This window comes from Mycteria americana, chromosome 2, assembly GCF_035582795.1.
Source record: "Mycteria americana isolate JAX WOST 10 ecotype Jacksonville Zoo and Gardens chromosome 2, USCA_MyAme_1.0, whole genome shotgun sequence".
NCBI lineage: Eukaryota > Metazoa > Chordata > Aves > Ciconiiformes > Ciconiidae > Mycteria > Mycteria americana.
This window is the reverse complement of record NC_134366.1, coordinates 161132824-161152246: the sequence shown is the minus strand read 5'-3', so window position 1 is coordinate 161152246 and position 19423 is coordinate 161132824. Positions and strand designations below refer to the sequence as shown.

At 38.6% G+C, this 19423-nt stretch overlaps 2 protein-coding genes across 2 annotated transcripts in view; one reads left to right on the top strand and one right to left on the bottom strand.

The window, feature by feature from the left end:
* Positions 1–17519, top strand: part of MRPL13 (mitochondrial ribosomal protein L13) — a 37676-nt gene extending 20157 nt beyond the window's left edge. Inside the window, exon 7 of the mRNA XM_075495194.1 lies at positions 17261–17519. Coding sequence (XP_075351309.1) covers positions 17261–17288 — 28 coding nt within the window. The 3' untranslated portion in view covers positions 17289–17519. The remainder of the gene's footprint in view (positions 1–17260) is intronic.
* COL14A1 (collagen type XIV alpha 1 chain) overlaps positions 1–19423 on the bottom strand; it is a 253923-nt gene that overhangs the window by 105424 nt on the left and 129076 nt on the right. The gene's annotated exons all lie outside the window — the stretch shown is intronic.

Below are 19423 nucleotides of genomic sequence, written 5' to 3'. Positions count from 1 at the left end.
AATGAGTATTTGTGGTTTGCTTTATACCACCACATGCAGCATTGAGTTAACCTGCCAGTGAAAATAATGCATTACATTCAGGACATTTTCTGATTAGTAGCAGTATGATTTTTCTTGTGTTCATTTTGAGAGTCCTATTTAGGCTCAAGATCCCATTACATTAGTCAACAAAGACATTAATTTTGAAAGATGGCCCCTTTCCTGATTATTCTAATGAAATTTAAGAAGAAATGTAACAAGTAGGGAGATGGGGAAAGGTCTAAATAAGCTAACACCAGGATGAACTTGATGGTCTATCTCCAGTTAGATGACTGGTATTTCTAGTTCTGTAGTAGTTTTTAAAAGGTTATGTTTCTCTTTGTTCTGTAAAAAAAGTGTTCCTGTGTGCTTACTCCTATGCTAATCCTAAAAAATAGACTTGGTATGAGTCTCAAATGGTATGTCATCCTATTGAGTGGTTCCACTGAACCAGATGTTAGCTGCACATGGACAGAGGTCAGCTGCTGAAATGGTAGTAGCAGCTTATTGCTCATGAGACTGCTTAAGATATGATCTCTCGGGTGCCTTGATAGCTGAATGATCACAGAATGGGCAAGGTTGGAAAGGACCTCTGGAGGTCGTCTGGTCCAACCCCCCTGCTCAAGCAGGGCCATCTAGAGCTGGTTGCCCAGGACCATGTCCAGACTGTTTGTTAATATCTCCAAGGATGGAGACTTCACAGCCTCTCTGGGCAACCTGCTCCAGTGCTCGGTCACCCTCACAGTAAAAAAAGTGTTTCCTGATGTTCAGATGGTACCTCCTGCATTTCACTAAGTCTTGTTCAAATCAGTAGGACTTCAAAGTGCCAGAACTGAATGCTATTTTTACAGGAGCATTTAATAAGTTCAGCATAGTTTTTCATGTCCAGCTGATTGCAGAACACTGAGAGAATGATCTGCAGCAACGACATGGTTTAGATTTGTAGCTAGTAGTGACTAGATAGTAGCAAGCCTTGTACAGCAGAAAAAAATCATCGTACAATAGCAAGACCAGTAACCCTCTTTCAAACAGAGGAAGCCTTTAAATACAAAGAGAGGAGGCGTTTTATGTAGGAAGGTAAAGTTAATCTGGAGGAACAAAATTGAATTTGAATAATGAAGAGAAGGGAAAACTCACATAAGAAGAATATTCTTAAATGGTCTGTCGGTAAAAAGAGAAAGCAAATAATTTTTAGTCCATGGCCAAAACTGTTGGTATACCTTTAAAAGGGGCCTGATGCTTTTTGCTTGCTAAAATTAATATTAAAGGATTTTTTTGTGTTTTGGTTTTTTTAAGTAAATAAAACATTTTAAATTACAGCATGTATTTTCTCTGCATTATAAGGCACATTCAAATAAAAGCATTTACCCTTCATAGGCAGCAGAGATATGTGGACAAGAGATGTAACTTTTCCAGAAGAAAACTGGTAATAAGATAACGTAAATGAACACTTGAGTAGCACCTTCTTGCAATTCAAAAGCCAAATGTGCTCATAATTCCTTTTATGGGCCAGCAGCTCTCACTGCTTAAGCCAGACCAATACAATTAAGAAATCCCAGGAATATATGTAGGACAAATGTCTGTATCCGTTTTGCATATATTTATAGGATTTGTATTCCTTTGAGAGGAAAACTGAGTAATGTTCCATTGTTCTGTCACATGTTTAACAGAAACCAAAATAATTTTTTAGTGAACCTTCTGAACGTTAGTGGCTTTTGGTTGCAAATCCTAGTAATAACAGGAAAAAGTTAGTCTGTTACATTTATCTAGTCTTAAGTCAAGTGAAAAAGCCTGCATAGAACTCTGTATGTATAATGTGTATTTGTGCTTGCACATCCACACACATAGTAGTCATACAGTGTTGCACTGATTTTGCATGTCAGAGATGGGATGAGACCTTTCATTTGTGCAATATTTTTCCTCTGCTTTTAGTGATTGAACTTGGTGAAGCATGTGATGTCATGAGCGTTGACTGTATCACATGACTACTAAAAATGCACACCCTTTTGCTTTTGTCTTTTTGGATATTTTCCCTGTCTTGCAGTTAACGTGTAGGCTCTGAGTAAAAGTTTTAAGTGGATCAAAAACGGGAAGTGTACGGCCATCAGTGGCTATTAAATTTGGTTCTCCAAATGTGACTCATGGCTCAGGAAGTTGTAAATATTGCTGTATATTTATTTTGTTTCTTTAACTTTTTCTCTGTGCATCTACCACTGAGATGATGGAACTTTGATGTGACCTAGAAGGGCAGATCTTATATGTGTATATAAATGAGCAGTTGCTAAACAGTCTGTCCTATGATAAAATTTGAAATTTATTGAATTCCTAATGCTGGGCTTCTTTTAAGTGCCAAAGGCAAAGAGCTGTGGGAATGAAGCAAGCAGAGTAGAGTACAATCTGGAGTCTTCCAGATGATCAGTACCAACTTGTACTCTTGTGCTCATTTTTAGTACGTAGATTTTAATGTGGTTTTTGGTAGGAAAAATTTTAAATATCAGGTGACCCTTGTATGGAGAACACCTGAAAGAATTGTGTTCTGCACACAAAAAAAAAGCATGTTTGTTTATATATCAGCATCTAGATGCTCCTTTGTGATAATTCTTACTTAATGTGGGTTGACTTAGATCTTTGTTCTAAAATAGGGGAAGGGCATTGACAGCATAAAAAGAAGAGCGTTTTGGAAATTACTTGGGTTTTGTCATATTTATCCTATGTTCTCATGAATGTGGTTAATACTTTCAAAAGCTTATTAAAAAATCGGTTGTACTTAGGGTCCTGATCCTAAATGATACTAAAATAAAGTCTGTGCGTCAGTTCTGTGTAATGTGAGGCACCTCAGTATTACAGTCTCTGTTGAAAGGGAAAAAAGTCCAGTAATGCTTTAAGCCCTCTTCAGAGTGGAAATAGGTAGATTGATTTTGACTTTTTCTAGCCTATATCAGTTATACAAATTGATATGTTTGGTTTTATCCTCACTGCTGGATGGAGTTGAAAATGCTGAAATCTCCTGGTTCCTATGAGATTTCGTTGGATTAGCCCTGAAGAAATTTAGACTCTGCACCAATGACCAGAATTCTACAGTGCGTTAGAGTAAAGCTGATAAGCCTCTTATGCTTTATGGTATATTATACTCTCGTATAACTGTCTTTAGTACTAATACTAATAAAGATTCTCACATGATAATTTAGCACTGAATTGGAAGCTGGCACTTAGATTTAACTAACTAATTGGGAGTGTCCCTTTTGTCAAAGGAAACGGTGTTACACTGCCAGAACTTTTGAAATGTTTTTCTTTGTCCCCACACACTGCCATAGTCTTGCTTGAGTTCATCTCCTCAGCACTGGGCCACCTTAACTGTGTTGACATGTAGGTGTGTGTGGCAGAGGACAAGTAAACTTGATGCCATCTAATTGATTAATTGCTGTCAAAACTAAGTTTCCTAATAGCTTCATGTTACCATTGAGAAGACTATTTGAGCATGTTGATCCTTAGGGAAAATCTGCAGGTTAGAACACTATTTTGAAGCTAGATTTGAAGCTAGAATTCCCCTCCCATCATTTCTTGGAACCAGTCCCTCTGGGGGAATTCAAAGCACAGAGAAAATATGCATTCCCTTTTCTATATTTCTCTCCTCTACAGTCTCGTCCTGATAGATTTTTCGGTAAGTGCTATCTGTATACAGTCTTTTAACTCCATTGCAGTTACAGAGGTTGGGGAGTGCTGCTGCCTTAGAAGCCCTGCAGCTGCAGCAGATTTCAAGGCTTTCAACTGAGAGGATCATAGTGCTTCTCCTATGGGAGGGATGGGTAACTCAAGTGGGTATTCTGGCGAGAAGAACCAGGGGAATAGGTGGACCTGAGAGGAATGGAATAGAGGGTCTGAAATGAGTGTGAGAGAATGCTAGAGAGGAGTGGAGTTAGTGGGCTCTGGGTGGGGTAGGGAAAAACAACGGGGAGTTCGGGAGACCTTTAATTCTGTGAGTGGAGAGACTGGGCCAGAATTTTCTCCTCAGTCAGCTACTCTAACTAGAGCTACTTTTAAAGGCAGGAGGACATACCTAACACTGCTACTGTACCTTTGCTGTGTTGGACTTTAGTCCTACCTTCTTTCCTGCTCTCAGGAACTGGTAAGTCCTAGCAGAGGGATCAAGAATGAAGGTGGTTATCTGCCATTTCTCCACTAGCCACAGGGCTCATCACTGTAGTCACCATTGTAATTTCAGCTTCTTGTCCTGGCCTGCAACCAGACCATTGTGGATGTCAGATATTAGTGTCAGATAGATAAGTTTTAATTTAACCTTCAGCTCACTTCTCTGGCAGTTTTGATGTTGGGAAGTTTCCAGTTTGAAGTAATGGGAAAAATAATAATGCTTTTCTTCCTGACTGAGGGAATAAATGTATTATTGTGATTCTCTAGCACTCACAGTGCTATGGGGGGAAGGGCTTAGTTGTGAAATGAAAGATACAGAATTGAGCAAATTTGATCAAATAACTTTCTGATGTGATACATAAAACACAGAAACCTTACAAATAGTTTGTTTTTCAGAGTGGAGAGCCTTCCCGTCACCCCTCCTTCCACCACAGCAGAGTTCATGATAGGACATGAAGCAGGATCCTGCTCCATGAAAGCAGAGAATTAAATGTCAAAACACTTCAAGTGAGAGAGATTTTCTTTGAGTATTCTTTCCTTTTATCTCTAACTAGAACCAATTGACTTCCCAAATTGTGCAGAGCTTCTCTCTTAGATCCTCAATGGAGAGGTCTGAAATAAGTGTGGTGGAAAACTGTGTAGATATGGGAAAGTTAAATTATGTCTTTTCCAGACACATTAGAGGGGAGAAAGATCAAAAACTAGTCATTTGACAGAGTTTGATTTTGTAGCTTCTTACCATGAATGAAACCATTATTTCAAGTGTGTTTGAAGTTTCAGATTGTATGTCTTTTAAATGAGTTTTAAACAGAAATCATCACAGAATTCGCCAGTCACGTATGACTAAGCAAACAATTCTGTTCCATAAAAGCAAGGATACGTCAGATTCATGTGTAAATTTTCCTGTTATATACCATTTTAAAGTTGTTTAACTGTCTGGGTATATATATGTTTTTAGACAGTTTTAAAGGCAGGAAATTGTTTTTGAAGAAGTATTTAAATAAGAATGTTACCAAATATATAGAACAGCAGCTCTGTGTTGTTCCAGTTGGATGGATGCATTCCTGAGAGTTTCCCTTAAGAAAGCAGAGACGTCTGATTTCTAGGAGTGCACTTGGGCTGGTGCTGGTGTACATACTGAGAGCCTGTTCCACTGCCAGCCTTAATAGGAACTCTCCACAGCCAGACAGCTTCTCACTTGTCTTTCTGCGAAAAAAGTCCTTGAACAGTTTTGACGTTTTTAAAACTTGATGTATTGTAAACTCTGAAATTTGGTTTAAGAAAACCAAACACCTTTTTCATCTTTATTTTTCTGAGTAACTTGCCTGATTTCTGGCCCCCATCTGCTTTGAGGCAGGGGGTTGCAGAACCTTGTCTGAACCCATAATTTTGTTTCAGCTCAGCAGCATGGGCTGGGCAGGGTCCTGGTGTTGATACTACGTGTCACCGCCATGGCATGGCACACAGATTCTTGGTAGTTCATCAGCAATGCTCCGTGGCTTTGGAAGCAGAGAATCACAGTGTTCTCGGAAAGAAAAGTTTGTAGGTGATGAAATACAAGCATGCTGGACACCTATGAACTGCAGATGGCTCTGATATCCTTTTATACATCCTGTGCTAATAATAACTTCCACTTCCATTTCCTCCATAGCTTTGTGTTCCTTAAAGCCAGCCTTGCCAACCTCGGGCAACCTGAAGCCTACTGCTGATGTTCCTAGCAAACAAATCTGTAGGCGTTGGTAAACAGAAAGGCTTTCAGATTAAGAGATCCTCCCAGCTTCAGTTGCCCTTTCTGTTTGTTGTCTTACAAGATAACTGCAACAGTAGTTGTCTTGCACAATTCCACAGTTTCTACTCTAAGTTCCTATTTTTTAGTGACCCAAATTATTTCTGGGATGTAGAGTAACAGAGCTGAAGAAGCAGGCAGAGATGTCCTGGATATGTGGCTGAAATGATGTTATAAACAGTACTTTTATAAATGCAAGATGCTGGCAGGTTTTTTTATGAAGTTTTTTGTCTGTTAATTTCTTCAGATAACTTTACAAGGAGTGAACACCAAAAGACACTTTGCATTATATTAGATACAATAATGATATTTGGAGAATTTCCAGTGATGTGCTGTGTTACAAAGATTATAACTTGCAGTTAATACCAAGTTTATAAAATGCTTTTTCTTCTACAATGAAATATAAAGTATAATAAATGAAAAATTGTGCGAGTGCTTACTCCAGATATATGGAGAATCTCAGAAAGAAAACCATGAAGATCTCCACCAAAGATGGTGAGGTCTTGAGCTATTTTTATAAGGACCATCTTGAGTTTATTCATGAGCCTTTAAAAATTCTGCACTGAAATAAACATATTCCTCCAGCCTTTTTCTTAGTTCCTGCCTAGTTGCAGAGTGTGTCTGCAGCTTTTTGGCTTTTGAATCGTGTTTGTAGCACGCCTCACGTGGTAGGTAGTGTTTGGTTCTTACCTTGGGCTGTGGGGTGTTTCTGTAATAGAACTAAGTACTGCCCCTCGAACTTGAGTGCTCATCATCTCTCACAAAGCAGGGCTGGCATGTATCAGTGTTCAGAGAAGAGGTGGCCAACACAAACTTCTGTGAAAGACTGGGGCCGGTTTTACTTTTTCCTAAAAACAAACTGTGTAAACCAGGAAAAAGGTATTCTGCCAATACAGCCTAGTTCTGTTCCAATGTACTCTTTGAGGAATCCCTCTGGAAGTTCATTTTCTGTGGCTTTTTTGGATCTCAGAAGGAATTCCAGTAACTAACTGGAGATCATTAGCCCCCACTAAAATCTGGGAACTATCACTGGTAACTTTTTTTTTTTTTTTTTTAATAGTAAGGGCATAAAAAATATCTCAGGATTTTGTGTAGCATTTCACTTAACAGGAGACTTGAAGGTAACTAAGTCTCACATTTCAGGCTACCAGAGCTGGATCTAAATTCCCGTGGACAAAAAGCCACACAGATACTTGAGAAGAAAATTGCTTTCCTCTACATTAGGTTTTAACCACAGGCAGCAACTGGACACTAATTGAGAAGGGTCAGTAGTTTACTCATCTTAAAAATCTGGCAAATTCATGTTTAGATTGTTTAGCCTATTAAAATTGATTACTGGCTTTTCTCTAGCATGCATGAAACACACCAATGCTACTGATTCTCATACCCTTTACTGGGGGGCAGCTTACATTGTATCTAAAACTAGAGTTGAAGGTAAGAGATTTAATAAATGGGTAACTGGGCACTTTTACTTCAGCCATCTGAAGAGGCTCTCAAAAAGAAAGTTCCAAAGCTACTTTCCCCTTCCCCTAAAATCTGTTGATCTCATATGCAAGAATAGAAACAATATTAATGGGAATTTGACAAGCAGTATGAGAATGGTTGTATATGATACTTTTGAACTACTTGCTCAGATGAAATTAGAATTAGATTATTTTTTAATTGCTCTTTTATAAATGTCTAGATTTGCTTTTTTCACTTTTGGTGCTGACAGTAAGTCTGGAAAGCATTTCACCATTCCTTTACCCACTTCTCTGTTTATTTGAAGAATAACGTAATTCTTTGGACAAAGCCAAGTGTACAGTGCTGTTCTTTCTACAGTCCTACAGTTTTTAGCAGAATATATCACTTAGAGAAAACTCTTTCATTTGCAAAAAGCATCATCTTACAGAGATGAAGTTTACAGGTACATTGCATTGATTTAACTTAAATAATTTTCCAGACAAAATTCGTATAATCCAGGTCAAAATCTGGGATTGACAGTAATTTTTTAACAGTTTAGGTCAGTTTTGCTTAATTTGTTTTTAGGGAAACTGGGGTTGTAACCAGTTTATTTTAAATCATAATAAGCCCTTCTTAATTTCACTAAGAGTACCTAAATGCATATTAGCATTGGTTTAGATAACTTGATTTATGGACACTTTTTAAAAATTAAAACAAGTGGTAGTTTTATGTAGAAAAAAACCCAAGCTGCAGTCAAGGACCACAAAAGATTTATCTTAAGCTTTGCATGCACTGGAAAGGGTTAATCACTATAGCTGTACCAGCATAACAGTATCAGTAAAGCCACCTTTTCTTACTCGGTTTTGTTACTAACTGCAGCTTCTGTTACTGTGGTTTATTCTCCAAATGAAATAAGTTATACTTGTATATGTTGTATACATTGTAAAAATGCTTTTTAGCCAAGATGATAGTCTGCATGAGAACTACACCAACAAGGAAAAGGTTCTTTTGCCCCCAAGCAGAGCAAGAAGTTCACAGTTTAGAATAGGCCAAGGTGGTTATTGGAAATTTAATGATAGTTTAAATACCATTGGCTGTTTCACTGATTATTTTACCAGAGGCACAGAGCTAACCTGGGATAGTAGGTACATCTTGAGTAGAAAAACAATTCAACTCCCCCCCCCAGCTCCAAACTCTGTTGATATTTGAGTGTAACCACATAATTTGGTTTTAGAGAGAATGATAGCCATGTCTAATCCTTGGGTTTTGATTTACTAGTGTGATTAGTCAAACAGATGAAATGTGTTCAGAAATCCCCTTTAGCTGTAGTGCGCTTACCTAATAGCTATTGACTTTGGCACAACTTGCAAAGTGTACCTGAAAAATATATATATTCCTCTTGTTTCAGAGTTTACAGTAAATTTTGGCTCTGTGTTGAAGACTGTCTTTTAAGTTTGTCTATAAAAATGAATCTTAAGATACTCAAAATTTTGTAGTTGTATTCATAAATTAACCTTTAAAAGTATGCCAGATAGACCACAGATTTCATGCTATGTGTATTGTGCAAGAGTTTATACAAAAACAAGTTATTTGGAACCTTTTGTTATAAGAAAAGGCTAAAAACCCCACCTATTTTCATTCATAAGCAGACATGAAAGATGAGCCATAGAATTGTCTTGTGTAAGCAACCGACTTGTCATCAGTTAGCAATAATCCCACGTTCCTGTGATTCTGATTTCCATAAATATGAAGAGGAGCATTACAGTAATACAGATCTGGTGTGCCTGCTACCTCAGAGTAATTGGATCAAAGAGCGGCTGAGGGCTAGACACTAAGTGGTGCGATCAATCTACAAAATCTTTCCACTAATTGGTCTTCCCCTAGCTGTTGTCTTCTGTTAGAAACCGAGTTGTTTATAAACTCTTCTAAAAGACACATTTATGAACCAGCGGATATCATTGGTTAACTGCTTAACAAATTTGGGGGTAGTTTATAAGTACTTTAATTAAACTACATTTCTTTGTGTGTTTTAGTTTTTCAGCCAAGTTTGGAGAGATTTTATCCCTGTTGTTACTTAGAATTCTTGAAATCTGTGTAGGAAAATCACACAGCGCTTCTGTAAAACTACACAGTCATCCTGAAGACTCATTCAGCTGTTTGGGGAACTCTCCACTGTTCCACAGGAAACAGGGGGGGGAAAAAAAAAAAAAAAAAGCCAGTGGGGGGAAAAAAAGTATCATAGCAGCCACAGACCTAAAATCCTCTGGTATGAGTTACTCCTAAAACATTTTGATAACTGTGAGTTAAGACTGATACTTTTTTTTTTTATGGATAACCCATGCAAATGGGAATCCTACCAGACATGATTTTTTTCAAGTAATAGGGAGCATTGCACAGACTGTGAATGGAAGAGATGGATGTACCTTTCATACAGGATTGTTATTAATTTTTATGGGCTTTTTAATGCACGTGGAGTGTTTTTTCTCATTCATGGAAACAGTGAAATCTTAACAGAATTCTAAGCCTGTCCTTTTCAACTTTTGCTCTTGTGGCACTGCTTTCATCTATCTCTTTGTCAGTTTATTAGTGTGCATCATTAGTTAGCCTTAAGGCACTGACCTTTTACAGTGCTGAGGCAAGGTTAAATCCTTTCTGAACACACATTGTTATTGCTGGTGAGATTGCAGAAAGTACAGGGAGCTCTGGCTCTCTGGGTCACGTTCTCCAATAGTGAGATAATTGCCCGCAGGTGAAGAGAAAAATGCAATTTGAGATCTTCAAAGCTTCCAAACCAGGTGTGCATTGCTGAGTCAAGAGCAGGTATTGACAGGTCACTTATTCTGCAGCATTGACAATCTTATTCCTTAGCAGAGGCAGCTTTGAAACCATTAGTTAGCAGTCATGAAGACATGCTTGCAAGCACACAAATGACTGTAGAAACTCCATGAAATTTGACTTTGTATAACTTCCTTTGAAATGCCTCAGACAATGCAACCTAACAACAGAACTATTCTGAGTAGAGATTGTTTATGGAGAGATGACTGTCCAGTTTTTTTGAGCTTGAAAGAAGATAAGGTCATGTTATCAAATGCTATTTTATCACCAGCATGTGGTTAAAAAAAACTAGGCAGGTGTGCAACTTCTTTTGGAAGAAGAAGGAAGAGCAAAGTCTATTATAAATTATATTGTTATAGCTAATCCCATTGTATTTCGAGGTTCTAAGAAACAGAATAATTTGGGCTAAAATATGTAGTTTTGAAGAAGTATTCGGAGCTATTAAATGAAGAGAAAATATTTTTTAAAGGATTGTCTGAAAATCAAAATGCTGTAAAGAATTGTAAAATAACTTCTTTACAAATAAACGAGACAGTGTCATGTATTACTCTAGAACCTTAACCTTATTATTTCTTTGAGGTAAGTAATGCTATTTTTCATCTGTCTGCTGTAAGGACTGTATTACAAGGTGTTCTCTCACTTGCCTAGAAATAAAGCAGTGAAGTTGGCCTATATATTTTTGAAATCAAGATACCTGCAGTATAACACAGACTGGTGATTACTTAGATTCGGCCTTCACAGAGTAACACCCCCTTTATTTTATTTTTTTTTCTGAGGCTGTTTTACCTCCACAAAACATTGCTAGGCAAAGGGAAACATCTTTGCTGGAATGTGCTGACAAGAATTTAATAAAGATGGAACTGTGCAGCAAGTCTGTTCAGATTTGATGGAAATAAATACTCACTCCAGGAGATGAAAATTGAGCACATTTAACTTTTGGAAAGGGTCTCTCTTCTGTCCACTTTGACAGGAAAAATACCCTAGGAAGAGCACATTTCACATCATACTGAAAAAGAATATTGAATATTATGGGGGGGTGGGGGGGGGTGGGTCCCATCACAGTTGCAACTATGCAAGTAGGTCTTTTTGTACTGTTAGTTTCTGTTTGCCATCTGAGATATTCAGAGGCTGAGGTCATAGCTTCATGAGCGTTTCTTCTGGCAAAAAGGCTGTTTTTTAACTATCCATCACTTTCCCTGCCTTTCCATTCTGCTTGTGTAGCAACAAAATAAAGAGAATCGGGGAACTGACCTAGATTAAAGATAACCTTGCTTTATGCAGCTGCACAAAGTGGTGTATGTTAGAGTTGGTGGGGGTTGTTAGGGACACTGCTTAAGTTAATTCTTCTAGCACGTACAATCACCAAACTTCAGTACTAATTTAGCACAGGTAGTTTAAGCTCCATTTGGAATAAATAAAATGGATCTTTACTTAGAGTACTCTGGAGAAGCCCTGCCTTTCTTAACTGATTTAGAGATGACTTGAAGAGACTTACCTCCTTAGGCTAAAGGTTGCCATTGTGAATTCTGTCTTCAGTGTCTATGCAGATTTCACACGGTTACAGCTTTGTCTGAAAAGCAATTGTAACTGCATCATTGTATTGCAGCAGACCAATTGGTTGGAAAGGACCTCTGGAGGTCGTCTGGTCCAACCCCTCGGTTCAAGCAGGGCCACTTAGAGCCAGTTGTCCAGGGCCATGTCCAGACAGCTTTTGAGTATCTCCAAGGATGGAGACTCCACAACCTCTCTGGGCAACCTGTCCCACTGCTCGGTCACCCTCATAGTAAAAAAGTGTTTCCTGATGCTCACATGGTATGTCCTGTGTTTTAGTTTGTACCCGTTGCCTCTGGTCCTGTCACTGGGCTCCACTGAAATGAGCCTGGCTCCGTCCTCTTTTCACCCTCCCATCAGGTATTGATATACTTTGATGAGAACCCCCTGAGCCTTCTCCAGGCTGAACAGTCCCAGCTCTCTCAGCCTCTCCTCATACGTGAGGTGCTCCAGTCCTATAATCATCTTTGTGGCCCTTCGTTGGACTCTCCAGTATGGCCATGTCTCTCTGGTACTGGGGAGCCCAGAACTGGACACAGTACTCCAGGTGTGGCCTCACCAGCGCTGACTAAAGGGGAAGGATCACCTCCTCGACCTGCTGGCAACACTTCACCTAATGCAGCCCAGGGTACCGTTTGCCTTTGCTGCAAGGGCACATTGCTGGCTCATATTCAACTTCGTATCCACCAGGACTCCCAAAACATTGGTTGGTGAATGGTATCTGAAGCATTTGCACATCCAAACTAGCCCCTCCAACTAATCTTTTGAGTTTGTTAATATATCTGAATGGCTCTAATTTCTAGAAAGAGTAAGTCAGCTTTGTGTTTCTGTGAGATTTCAAAAATTCTTCTGATTTTTTAATCACTAAAAATAACCTTAATGTATAGGGTGTCTTCAGAATCCCTTAAGTATAGCACATTATTTCTGAGATTTTAAATACTGTTCCATTTGATCCTTAATTCCGCCAACATTTTGACTATTCTATTGAGTGTTGTAGATCCAACCCTTAACAATTCACAAGTGGACTTTATCCGTTACACCCAGTGCACAATAGCCCTTGGTTTTCATTACATTCAGATAATAGAATATCTGGAATTTACAAAGCCTTATAGGATGTTCAGGTCCTTTATCTTTAGAATATGAAATAAACTCCTTAATTTTATAAACCAGTTGTCCTACTCCTCTCTCTGCTCTGCTGAGCATGTAGTTCTGCAGGCTGCATGTAGGGTCTTCACAGGCCACAGGTAGGTCACAGAACCCTCTCGTGGACATCTCTCTCTATTTGCTAACTAACATGCTGAAAATAGTTTGTAGTAGTGAGCAAGGCAGAATTGGCTTCCCACCATTTTCCTGTTAGCATTTTCATCCAGAATCTGTAGATATCTTGAATAAATTATAAACGGGCAGATCAGGAAGTTGAGAACTTTTGTTTTCTAATCTCGACATCTTTTTGAGAGAATGATATAATATATTAAAGTATTTTTCAGTGGAGATTGTCTTTATTATCTCACTTTCCATTTTGAAATTAACACTAACAGTTCAGTCTTGTTAATCTGCCTTCAGTTCTGTTTTCTCTTACACCCTGAATAACTTGTTTCCTGAGTAAATACTATGCAAAGTTTTATTCTGCTTTCTACAGAATCGTAAATTTGCAATGTCACAGGACTGCGGCATTTTTAACTGTATGATTTATAATACAGCATATGCAACAGTAGTATTACTGCTGTCAGTGATGGAGCCTCTCTGATGTGGGAGATACAGTGGAGGTTAAAAAGACACAAACTGTAGGTGCATATAGCTGTGATTTTGATGTTTTAAGGAGGCATTTGGCTTATTTTGTTACATAATGGGACATAGTTTCAGAAATTTTTGTTTTCAATGCATGTACATTCACTCCTGATATTGTACTGTTTCTCTGTATTTTAGACTGGATTAATACTTGCTGAAATTATTACCATTAACAGCCTTCACTGATCAAGAGATAAGAATAGCAATTCTTTTCAAAATGGAGGCAGATTCAAGGCTACTTAGAAATACGACATATCTGAGTAGAAAAGCATTGTAGAGTATTGGTTTACAAGGAGGTATGCTCAGAGAAATCCGATTATAAAATAGACTGAACCAGACCTATTATGCCTCTAGAGAAAACCTTAGCCTATGTTCTAGGATTTAGTTTGGCCTCAGTCTTATTTCTTGAAGTGGGGTACAGAGCAAAAAAGTTACAGTTCTCCTGTAAATGGGAAAATTCTCTTGGTCCATTTGATTTCTTCAGCATTCAAGAGTGTAGGGCTGGCATCCACATCAAAAGACAATGTTTATGTGGAATACCTTAATTCTGCAGAGTTTTGGGAAGAAGAAAGCGCTACCAGTTACAGTGGGAACCGCTAAGAACCTTTTGTTTTCCACGGCAAAAACTGGTCCTATGAACTTGTACCTATGTGCAGGTTTACCTATTGTGTAAGGTTCAATGACTGACTGGATTGTCAGAATTTTACGTCAGCTGTATTCCTCTTCTGACAGCTGTGAGTATGGAGAACAGTTGGGAGAACTTAAGAGATTTATTTAAAATCGGTAATCAGAGCTTGGAACAAGCTCTTCAGTTTCTTTTAGTCAACGGTAAAGTATTTGTTAAGAGAGAGAAGCACTGAGAGCCATGGCGTAATTGGACGTTAATTTAATTTGCTGAGTATTTTGCCTAGAATTCACTGGACTGTGTCTTAATGCTTTTTATGTGCAGTATAAAATGTTAGTGGGACAAATATTTGTCCCACATGTTTGTTTTGGTGGCAGGATCTGCTGCACGGACTAAGGTTGCATATTTTCAGTGAACCTCTAATACTTTGCCTTTCAGCAGTGATGTTAGAGATGCTAGTTCCCACATTCTGCCTCCTATCCCCCCCTTGTCTTGGAAGCCTGCTGTCAATATACAGCACATTTTTTTTCCCCAAGAATGTTACCTTTTTAAAAAAAAAAAAAAGAAGAAGCAGCTATGTGAAATCTTGCCTTTGGGTGAATTTCTGAACCATCTCTTCTAGCAGATATCATTTCCTTTGTTCCAAATGCATAATCCAAGTGCTTTGCTGAGGAGGGGCAAAAGCACTGCCACGGAAGAACACCACTCTTGCGTGGATTTATGTCATTTATCAATGAGCAGTTATCCATTGGTGTTCACAAGTAGTTCATGATTCTCTCTGAGTTGACGAGGTTTTTGTGGGTTCATATTCTTCATCTGACAAAATATTTATAACACTTTTGCCAAAGGCAGTGTTTTTCAAGGCTTAGCTTTCCTAGTGCCAAGGACTCTTTAAAAGCAGAGATTGTGGCCTCCAAAAGCCAAGTACTAGTAGGCATAAAAGCCTACTGTGGCAATAGAAAAGGCTTTAAAAACTTTTGTATTTGTTCACACAAGTATTTCAGTGTAGAAAATGCTGCCTTTAAGCTTCATTAACTTTGTAAGACTGTAGACTAAGAGTCCAATGTTTTATGCATTTAACTTTAAGACAACAAGCATTAAGGTTGAAATACAGATTGCTAGCAAGAAAAAAAAATAAAAAATGGGATTTTCACCCAAGAACAAAGTACTGTGAGATCCCTGGCTCTGCAGCACTCCAGTGTAACCCTGGATTGAAGTTTTAAATGTGCCATTCAAAGCAAAATGCAAACTCCTTTGAGCAACGTGCAAGTGGATGAATTGGCCTATAAAAAAAGAGTAATAACTATAAGCTACAAGACAATGATGTCTTTGCCATGCTGCATCTCTCAAATCCATCAGCGCTGGTCCACCTGTCTAGGATGGATAGAACTTCTGCTAAATCACTGTTGAGAATTTTTTAAAATCCCACTCTCTTAATACACCACAAACAGTATGATACAATGAAATATATATTCTGGTATGCAGGGGTGAGATATGAGGACTGAAATCCAGGACTTGACTTCCCAGTGCATACTTGCCGTCAAATGTTGAGTATGTTCAAGTCCAACGTTGAGCAAGTACGTAGATAATGGATATGGTGCTTACAGCAGTTCTTTCGTGCACAAAAGATACAAGTCCAAGTGGTAAAACAGAATATGCCATTTAAATGGAAAACAAAGAAGCTTTGTGATTCATTACAGCATGAACACTAGCTCGTCTTTGTAGTTGTTCTTTTAAAATTCATATAATCATGAAATTTTATACGATACACTGGAAATAGCACAGACTGAATTCCAGAGTTGCTTTCACATAAGATCCTACAGGCTTGTACAAGAACTGCATGAATGACTTCACTCTGCAGTGCTGTTGGTTGAAAAATGCTATATCTGCAACATATGATTTTAATTACTAATTAAGGATTGGATTTCTGTGTGGCATCTCTGCAGCCATCTAAACTCTCTGTCCCCAAAGCAAGCTCCCTGCATCCATTGCTAGCTGCTTTTAATTTGCATTGATGAACAAAATTAATGATAAAATTTACCACCATTGTAAATTTAACTTGGTTTACTCTTGTGGATTGCAGCTTTTCCTGTATTCCAGACTTTGTTTTCATTCAACTTCACAGCAAATCCACTGACCTACTGTATCCTGTTACATGTTTACAGAACCTTTGTTACTGCTCTCTTGTTCGATTCTAGTGAGACACAGTTCACATTACCTGTTTTGATTCGTATACGAGAGAAGCACTCAGAAGAGTCAAGAATAAAGGGCCGCTGTATTTATAACAGGTCGTATTGTTGCAGGTGGTGTGCTTGCATGTGGGTGCAGGGTGCTGTGAAGAGCAGCCCGTTCATGCCACGCACACAGGATCTGTTAGGGGTGCAGCCTTGCAGCCTGCCCTCAAACTTCACATTCTTCTAAAAACCATGATCTAGTCTGATCCTGTGCCTTGTCGGTTCAGGGAGAATGTGGTTTCTATGGCCTGTGGATGTGTGGCAGGCAGAGTGAGTGACATATGCTTGAATAGGAAATTGCAGGGGATTACCAACAGCAGTCTGTTGTCTGAATGTTTTCCACATTTGTCATCCAAGCAGAAGGGATTGCAGAACCTTTCAGATTCAAAGTAGGTTTTTCTTTAAATCATTGGGTTTAATTATTCTAGTAATGTTGTGGTGGACTATGCTGTTAACTTAAAACTTGCCATCTTAGGCACAGATTATTCACTTTTTAGAAGTGGAGGGAAATTAATACTAGTGTTTAAAGTCATTATGAGACTGCATTCAGTTAAAGATGCTTTCTGTTTTGCTTAGGAAAAGTAGGAGTGGCTCGTGAGAAACACCTTGACCAACTAGACCTGATGTCTGTAAATTCCTAGAGGTCCTAGTAAACGTCTTTGATTTGTTCTGTCTTTTTCATGTAATCCAGAAAATATTCATCAGCACAAGAACTTCAAGCACCAGAATAAGGAAATGAAAATAGAGATGGCTGTTACTGCATCCTTCAAGCAAAGCCACTGTCGTTCCCATACATTTCTTAAAGCCCTTTTCTTTTTTTTTTTCCCCCAGACCTAAAGATTTTCGAAGGAAGTCATAATGATAAAAGAAGAACTGCCATCACGAATGTCTCTCCTCCTTGGAAGAAAATTCTTCTAACAATGGAAGCGTCTGTGCATCTCAGTCAACCCTTCTATACGGAATGTTTTTGACAGGTGTTAGCAAACTTTATTTGGAAAGATTATAAAAATTATTGTATTTGAAACAGCTAAGAGTGGATATTATGTTAATGCCACCTGTACTCTGTGTTGTATGAGCTGGTATTTGTTAATTACATCTTTAATTAACATTACAATTAATTACAATTAATTGTATTTATAATTACAGTTAATTACAATTAATACTATTATTAAAGAATTGATACCTTTTTAACGAATATTTACATCTCATAGAAACAGTACATTTTTTACTGAAATGAAGTATCTCTCTCTAAAAGTTGCAAACTTGATTTCTGTGCAGTAAGAGCGGTGAACAATTATGGTCACAGAGCTCCCATGGATGGCACACTGTCAGTAAATAACTGGATTGGCTTTTCTGGTAAAACAGATGATCCATCCTTAAACAGCTTGATGAACGAGAAGATTCCAGGCTTAGTTCAGAAGAAGGGAGCTGTTCATGTAGAACTTGTTTTCTCTTTGGGGGATGTAAAAAAACCCAGCAGCTTGAGCTGTATTGCTTCTGTAATATATTGTGCAGTTCTTCGGAAAGCCTTTTCTAGAATGCGGAGTGTATATAGCATGTGAAATTAATGGTTAGATTTTGCTGAATGAATGCCTCTGCAGGCCTGCAGTTCCCTTACCTTTTTAGGTGAACATAGCTACTGAGGTTACTGTGGTGGTGGTAAGCAGACGCAAACTTATTCCAGAGCCAAATTATATAAGAAAAACATAACTCTTCAAAGGAAGCAGTGCACGTACCAAATATGTGTGCGTGCATACTGTAGTCCCGTTAGAGATAAGAAAAATATTATTAAAAGATGCATCTTGGAGGAATGAGGAGAGGGTGAGATTTGTGACGGTCATTTTTTATGTCCTGCGGGAGTTTATCTCAGTCTTCAGCAACCTTCTAGAAAGAGTTTTTCTGCACAACGTGCTTTGCCTGTAGTTTAGCATGTTCATTATGATCAAAGAAGCATTTGGTCACCAACCATAATTTTTCACCCTGAAGCTCTGGCCATCTTTTGATAGGGAATGCCATATGGTGTGCTTGGAACACCAAAAATGAAGCCAAGGGGAAATCAGTTTCTGCTTACGGGGGGCCTGTTTGCTACAGGGAGGAAGATTGCAGACTTTTACAGTGTCTGGAATGTCTTGGATGCTGGAAGAGTGGTGTTTCAGTTCCAACAGAACATATTGCTGGAATACTGCAGAGCAGCAAGGACGGTGGGAAGGGTATACCTCCAGGAACTGCCTCAGGAATGTAGGCAAGTAATGAACAGAATGAGAATTTTTTTTTTAAATCTGACTTTTTCAGACTCTTGTTGGTCTGCTCTGCACTTATATCTCTAGTGTGCTGAATGACAACATCAAGGTTGACTCTTCTCTACTTTCTAGACGCTGAATGGTATTAAATATATTCCTCATACTGTTTCATTCTCGATATGGAGATGTTACAGGATTGTCAACAGGAGAGTTGATACCCGCAACGTTCTGCCTGCCTAAGAAAGCAGACAAGAGGAACGCCTCTCCACCTCGGCATAGCTTTTGAAGATGGCACACTTGGGACTCGCAGTGCTGTTTACCAACGAAAACATCCGTTGGGGGCTGTGCAATGTATTTTCTTCAGTGGCTCTTCCTCTATAGGAGTAGGTCTGCTGACAACCCCGCATAGTACAGATGTTGTTAAAGAGCTTATTGACATAGCAGACAGTAACAGCAGGTCTCACACAGATACTCTTCCTTTTTTTCTCCTCTTAAGCCCAAATCTGATTTTGATTCCAGTCACAGGAACGTGCCTTCCTCACTTAAAGAATGTATTAAAGAACAAAGCAGCAACATTTTTCTTATGAAAATCAAAGGGGGAAACTAAACTTGGGTGTTGAATGATGCAAAATAAGTTTTAAAAATCAGTTTGCTTCTGCAGATTACTTCCCTGAAGTTCATTACCGCTTTTCTGCACAGATAACCCTCGAGCCACAGCTGTTGTGCACACAAATGAAGCACCTGTTTTTTCTGT